The sequence below is a fragment of the Gastrolobium bilobum genome, unplaced genomic scaffold (genome assembly GCF_033153095.1).
Source record: "Gastrolobium bilobum isolate Gb01-03AN ecotype WA unplaced genomic scaffold, APGP_CSIRO_Gbil_v1 utg7396, whole genome shotgun sequence".
Lineage (NCBI taxonomy): Eukaryota > Viridiplantae > Streptophyta > Magnoliopsida > Fabales > Fabaceae > Gastrolobium > Gastrolobium bilobum.
This window is the reverse complement of record NW_026899269.1, coordinates 57,608-64,893: the sequence shown is the minus strand read 5'-3', so window position 1 is coordinate 64,893 and position 7,286 is coordinate 57,608. Positions and strand designations below refer to the sequence as shown.

Below are 7,286 nucleotides of genomic sequence, written 5' to 3'. Positions count from 1 at the left end.
TGAACAAGAAAGAACAAACCCAAAAATAAAGTTTTTAGATCTATCTACAAATGTTATTATTTGTTTGTTTTATAAATCAATATGTAAAAAGTTCGAGTAATAAGGGACTCGATTATATTTAAGTGAAGTCTTAATTTTGAAAACGAAAAAACAGACATTATGAGAATATTGTTCCTTTGAGTAAGTTCACTCGACTCAACTCGAAATAATTGAAATTCAATGTATTTTTTAAATACTAAGAGTTTCTGGAAGAAAAAAAACCTTTGTTTTATAAGGAACAATGGACTATCAAGCCTCTCAGTTGGGGCGGTTATATTTATTATATTTTAGACGTACCACCCTTACTATCTAATTATTTATCAAAGTCGAAATCAGCAATAGTTTTTTTTTTCTTTCTATTTTTTATTATTGATATAACAATAACCAATTATTATTGATTTCAAATTGATATATTATCTCATGTTGTAGAATACAACCAATCAAATAATAAGAGAAAAGCATGGAAATGATAAGCCTAAAATAATAATAATAATAAATATAACTTTCTCCGCTTCTCAATTCGCTATAACCTTTTTTCTCCATCCAAACCAAGTTAGTACTCTCAATTTGCTGTTGATTTTAGAGTACATAAAACATCTGGTGTGATTATGCAAGTCAAAATTTTGTTCCGACACACGTTATGCCATTTGTTTGATATGCCCTCGGTTACAATACTATTATAAGAAGTAAATTATTTTGAGATGATCAACATTATATTCATTTCGCTAATTACCATTTTCAAATAAAATACTTACATATTCATCGTAGTTTAATGAGGCTACTGTCCTCCAAAGGTCGCCCAAAACTTTTCATCTCATAATAATAATAATAATAATAATAATAATAATAATAATAATTTGACAGTTGAATATAATATTTTCAATTATATGTTTTTGATTGAGAGTATGAATCGATGATAGAAATATGAATTATTTAAAATAAATAAAAATATATCGCTAAGCATATTTTTGAAAAAATGATAATTAATTAAAAAATATCATGATTCATGAAGAAGTAATTATAAGGTCTAAACAGTAACTTCATTCATCATAACCACAACTAACAAATATATACAGATTATAATTTATACATAATCGATACATTATTTTGCCGTGTGAAATTTTCCAAGCTCAATACTGTTAACACACAACCTAACCTACATAATGCAACATTAATGGTAAAAAATCTTTTTAACCTAAAACTTTAAGGCACTAGGTGATTTATATTAATAATTTTATATCTTTTTAACACTAAATACAGCATAAGCAGAACCAACCTAGATTCCACTCCAGGTCTGTATACTACATAGTTTGCGAAATTGACATCCTCCATGATTTTGGTTTTTCTGTTTACGTTTACTCACTTCAATTCTTTTTCATTACTGGTTTAATGAATTTTATTCAAGGTTAAAAAAAAATTAAAATTGGTTCTTTTTCACTTCGGTGTACCGAGTTCTATCATTTTTGTCACTTCAACCTTTGAACTGGAAAGAACAAACCCAAAAATAATATGATTCAACCTCAAACCCGTTTGAATGTAGCGGATAATAGTGGAGCCCGAGAATTGATGTGTATTCGAATTATAGGAGCTAATAATAAACGATATGCTTCTATTGGTGATATTGTTGTTGTTGTAGTAAAGGAAGCAGTACCAAATACGTCCTTAGAAAGATCAGAAGTGATCGAAGCTGTAAATGTACGTACTTGTAAAGAACTCAAACGCAGTAACGGTATAATAATACACTATGATGATAATACTGCGGTTGTTATTGACCAAAAGGGAAATCCAAAAAGAACTCGAATTTTTTGTGCAATCACCCGTGAATTGAGACATTTAAATTTCACTAAAATAGTTTCCCTAGCACTCGAAGTATTATAAAAAAAAAGACCATGATAGATAGATATATCTATATTAATATTATTTAATATTTCATAAAAACCCAATAAAAAAATGGAATAAGAAAAAAACATAGAGAAAAGAGCATGTTGATTATATGAAAAGTCAAGGGCAACCATAATTTTCGTTTATCATGGGTAAGGATATCATCGCTGACATAATAACCTTTATACGAAACGCTGACATGAATAAAAAAGGAACTGTTCAAATACCATTTACTAACATTGCCGAAAACACTATGAAAATACTTTTACGGGAGGGTTTTGTTGAAAACGTCAGAAAACATAGGGAAAGCAATAAATATTTTTTAGTTTTAACTCTACGATATAGAAGAAATAGGAAAGGGTCATATAAAATTATTTTAAATTTAAAACGAATCAGTACACCCGGTCTACGAATCTATTTGAATTATCAATGAATTCCTAGAATTTTGGGAGGGATGGGGATTGTAATTTTTTCTACTTCTAGGGGTGTAATGACAGATCAAGAGGCTCGATTAGAAAGAATCGACGGAGAAATTTTATGTTATATATGGTAATTTTTCTGATATACGAATTATACGAGAATCTTCTATTCAATTTTTTTAAGGAGGGGGGTACAATTTGAAATTCAAAATGGAAAAATGTAATAAATAAACCTTATTTTCTTTCAATAAATAGATTTGCGATTAAGTAAAGGAATGATAAATATGAAAATAAGGGCCTTTGCTCGTAAAATTTGTGAAAAATGTCGATTGATCCACAGGCGGGGACACATTATAGTAATTTGTTCAAATCCGAGACATAAACAAAGACAAGGATAATATTTCCACAAAAGAGGAATTTTTATTTTTAAAAACCAGATGCACAAATAAAATAAATTTAGATTAAAGAAAAAAAATAGTATAAATTTCAATATGAAATCATAAAAAATATGGCTAAACCTATACCAAAAATTGGTTCGCGTAAAAATGGACGTATTGGTTCGCGTAAGCATGCTCGTAAAATACCAAAGGGGGTTATTCATGTTCAAGCTAGTTTCATCAGTACCACTGTGACTGTTACAGATGTTCGGGGTCAGGTGATTTCTTGGTCCTCCGCCGGTACTCTTGGGTTCAAAGGTACTCGGAGGGGAACACCATTTGCAACTCAAATCGCAGCAGGAAATGCTATTAGAATGGTTGCGGATCAAGGCATGCAACAAGCAGAAGTCATGATAAAAGGTCCCGGTCTCTGAAGAGATGCGACATTAAGAGCTATTCGTAGAAGTGGTATTGTCTTAAATTTTATACGGAATGTAACCCCTATGCCACATAATGGATGTAGATCTCCAAAAAAAAGACGTGTGTAAAAATAAAAATATTTGTAATTAGATACATAATTACGAATATTTTTACACATTAACTATGAAATAAATATATTAAATTGTATCTAATTACAAATTTTTCTAAGTTTATCTCAAATTTCTTCCGTCATTTTGCCTCATAGCATTGTGATTAAGCAGTGGCATATATTGAAAGAGGAAGAAAAAATATATTCCATGCACTTATGCCCCAATTGTAAGATCTATAGTATGTTCAAGTTGCTAATACTTGGTATTCTACGCATGACAAAATGCTTATGACAAAAGCCAACTAAATTTTAAGCAAAGATTATCAAAGTTAAAGCCCTCACTGAAGAAGGCAACAAGCCAACAGCCAAAAAGGAGGTTTATATTTACAACAAAAAAGTTTCTCTTAAAACCTATTTTAAAGTTGGGGAATGTTATATTTACAAACTTTTTGTTTACAAACTCTTACAAATTACATTATGTTATGTCTTATAGGTCATACATAATGCATATAAGACAAAAGTCTGACCAGTCATACTTAATATAATTTGTAAGGAAAAAAGTTTGTAAATATAACATTCCCCTTTACAGTTATTAAACTTTTTTTTTTTTTTGGAACACAAAGTTATTAAACTTTAAAATGCAAGTAGTTCGCAATACACATATTCACGTATCTCTCTCAATAAATCTTTCCAATACTCCAGTAGTTATTGATTCTATTGGAATTATTCTGTACCCACTGCTTCAACATAAGCCGTTTTGGGAGTTCAATAACATTACAATTTTCCAACTGATAAAAAAAAAAAATTCCAACTTTGGAGAAATATATAACATAATACAACATAACAATTGGTTGCCATTAGCAAGAACTGAATCCATTGAATCCAAATTTCGTTATTGTATCCATTTGAATGGGAAAAAGGGCTTATACCATACTCTCCAAATTTGAAAAATACGATGTTCTTTCTAACATGTTGCATGGGGGAAGAAAGTGTGAGAAGGTGAGATGAAAGAGAAGGAAGGTTGCTGTGTCAAATCCCTATAAATAAGGGAACATGGTGGTGTGAGAGTAGAGAGAGAAGAAAAATTAGGCACCATAGATTTGGAGTTAATCTAATGGTGGCAAAATAAATTGAAAGAGATTGTAAATATAACCCCACTCATTCTTAGAATAATTTGCATATATGAATAGTAAGAATTTTTCTCTACAGAAAAAACACAACGTTGAATTTTTTTTTTAATTCATATTAGTGGCTGTCTTAAGTCTTAACCATGGCAAGTAAAATAAACCAGTAGATTCCAATTAGTTTCAAATTGCAAGTTCTTCCTCACACATAACTTCCATGTAGGGATTTAAATGGATCAAATGGTCTATTAAGTGTTTATAATTCGGTCTAAGTAAGTTAGGTTTGACCTAGCTAATATATTTAATAAAATAAAATGGGATAGGATATTGTGACAACCAAGTCATGTTACACCCATGTGACAACCAGTCAATCTCACCGTTAAATTAGGTTTTTGATCTAACGATCCAGATTTAATCCTTATATACACCCTCATTTCCCCTTCTCTCTCCCCTTTCTCTCTGATCATACTCTTTCTTTTCCCTTCTCTCTCATCACAATCTCTCTCTTCCCTTCTCTCTCATCATACAATCTACCACCGCCGCCGCTCACTGCATTGATCACAACATAACCCTTCCAAAAAACAAAACAAAACAAAATACAGGATAATAATTAGACACACAAATACAATGAAAATCATCCCAACTGGCTTTAGTGGCTTATACTGATTTGTTGAATGAATAATCAACAGAAGAATCAAAATTTGATGTGTTATCCTTTTTTTTTTGTTGAAAATAGATGCGTTGTCCTTTCAAATTGGTTTCCACCAATAATAGGCTGGTAGTATCATATTGCAATTTCCTGTGTGAAATTCATGGGGTTAATATCTTCCAAGTCTCTGATTCTTCAATGACATATCTGCATCATTGACAATGAATTGTAATCTTGGAGACATTATAATTAGGAGTAATCAACCAATTTGACAGACTAGAATCAACTGCATTTTCTGGCAATAGGGGTTTGGACTGAAGGACAATTGATTCGTTGCAAGGTGAAGAATTCAAGGGCACGCTTGTATTTTACTCTGGGGGAACATTCTCCTTCCTCCTGGGGCGGCGGCGGTGAATTAGAGAGGGCGACGCGGCGGCGGCGGTAGATTGTATGATGAGAGAGAAGGGAAGAGAGAGATTGTGATGAGAGAGAAGGGAAAAGAGAGAGTATGATCAGAGAGAAAAGGGAGAGAGAAGGGGAAGTGATGGTGTATATAAGGATTAAATCTGGATCGTTAGATCAAAAACCTAATTTAACAGTGAGATTGACTGGTTGTCACATGGGTGTAACATGACTTGGTTGTCACAATATCCTATCCCAAATAAAATAGGCTTGGACCTCAAAAAAACTTGTTTAGAAAACATTTCCTTTTACAAAGATTGACCTATACGTCAGTATATCATATTATTTAATTTAATTAAAATAAAATAAATAATTTTTTATATAATTTTAACTAATACAAATTTATTATATATATATATATATATATATATATATATTTTAACTTTGATAATTATTAAAGATTCGTAGGCTTAAACATGCTAATATACCTAGGTCATATATTTTGATTTTTAAATATAGACAAGACCAAACCTATAATGTAGAGTACACCAAATTAATAGGTCAAACCAAGTTCAAAATATTTTATATAAACTTAACGTATTTAGGCCAAAACCTAATCTGACGAGTGTTAGTCTTAATTTCTATTTAATTTAGTGGTAATTATCTTATGTTTTATGGGCTTAATTGTATTAAAGTGCAGGTAAAATTTGGGCCAAATTTAAAGAAGTAAGCCCAAGTTGGTAAAAAGAGGTAAAAAAAAGGAATTTTTACTTTTTACAAATTATTTTTCTTTTCATACACAGAAAAAGACACATGGCAATGAAAGATGAAAGAAGAAGATGAGATGGAAATTTGAACGCCGTTGGACGCTTTTTGATCTAAGGGACAACATCAATTTGAAGATTTAGTTTTTTTTTAAAAAAAAAAATAGTCTTTGTTTTGTAAAAAGGAGTGGAACTCAGAACTTAGTGGAAGTCAGATTTTCGTGTTGAAGAGAGAATTCAGTTTTTAGTTGTAATCAGTTTTTACATTTTGAGCGCTTTAGTTTTCTTTGTGAGTTTCTTGGGGATACATGCATTTTTCTTCTATTTATCAAAGGATCAATTCGAAATCAACAACAGTTATTTTTTTCTTCTATTTTTCTATTGTTGATTTCAAATTAATATAACGATAACTAATCAGATAATAAGAATAATAAGTCTAATATGATAGTAAATATAACTTTCTCCGCTTCACAATTCGTTATAATCTTTTTTTCTCCATCCTAACAAAATTAGTCTTCTCAATTTGCCGTTGATTTTAGAGTAAATAAAACAATCTGGTGTAATTATGCACGTCAAAATTTTGTTCCGGCATATGTTATGCCATTTGTTTGACATGCACTCTGTTACAACACTATTCTTAAGAAGTAAATAATTTTGAGATCTTCACCAAAAAAAAATTTATTTTGAGATGATCAACATTATAATCATTTCGCTAATTACCATTTTCAAATAAAATACTTACATATTCATCATAGTTTAATGAGGCTACTGTCCTCCAAAGGTCGCCCAAAACTTTTTACCTCATAATGATAATAATAATAATTTGACAGTTGAATATAATATTTTCAATTATATGTTTTTGATTGAGAGTATGAATCGACGATAGAAATATGAATTATTTAAAATAAATAAAAAAATATCACTAAACATATTTTTGAAAAAATTATAATTAATGAATGAATATTATGATCCATGAAGAAGTAATTATGAGGTCTAAACAGTAACTTCAGTCATCATAACCATAACTAACAAATATATACAAATTATAATTTATACATAATCGATACATTATTTTGCTGTGTGAAATTTTCCAAGCTCATAC

General features: G+C 30.1%; 1 protein-coding gene across 1 annotated transcript; it reads left to right on the top strand.

The window, feature by feature from the left end:
• The first annotated feature begins 1,548 nt into the window (after window positions 1–1,548).
• LOC133289052 (large ribosomal subunit protein uL14c-like) lies at window positions 1,549–3,150 on the top strand. Its single transcript, XM_061486914.1, has 2 exons — window positions 1,549–1,880; window positions 2,967–3,150. Exons 1-2 carry the CDS (start codon window positions 1,549–1,551, stop codon window positions 3,148–3,150), a joined length of 516 nt encoding a protein of 171 aa, XP_061342898.1.
• Window positions 3,151–7,286: the final 4,136 nt, after the last annotated feature.

Bases quoted from the DNA above. Each gene is read 5' to 3' on its own strand.
- LOC133289052 (XM_061486914.1), top strand. From the start codon at position 1,549: ATGATTCAACCTCAAACCCGTTTGAATGTAGCGGATAATAGTGGAGCC. The intron at 1,881-2,966 runs CACTAAAATAGT...CATCAGTACCAC, and splicing joins GAATTGAGACATTTAAATTT to TGTGACTGTTACAGATGTTC.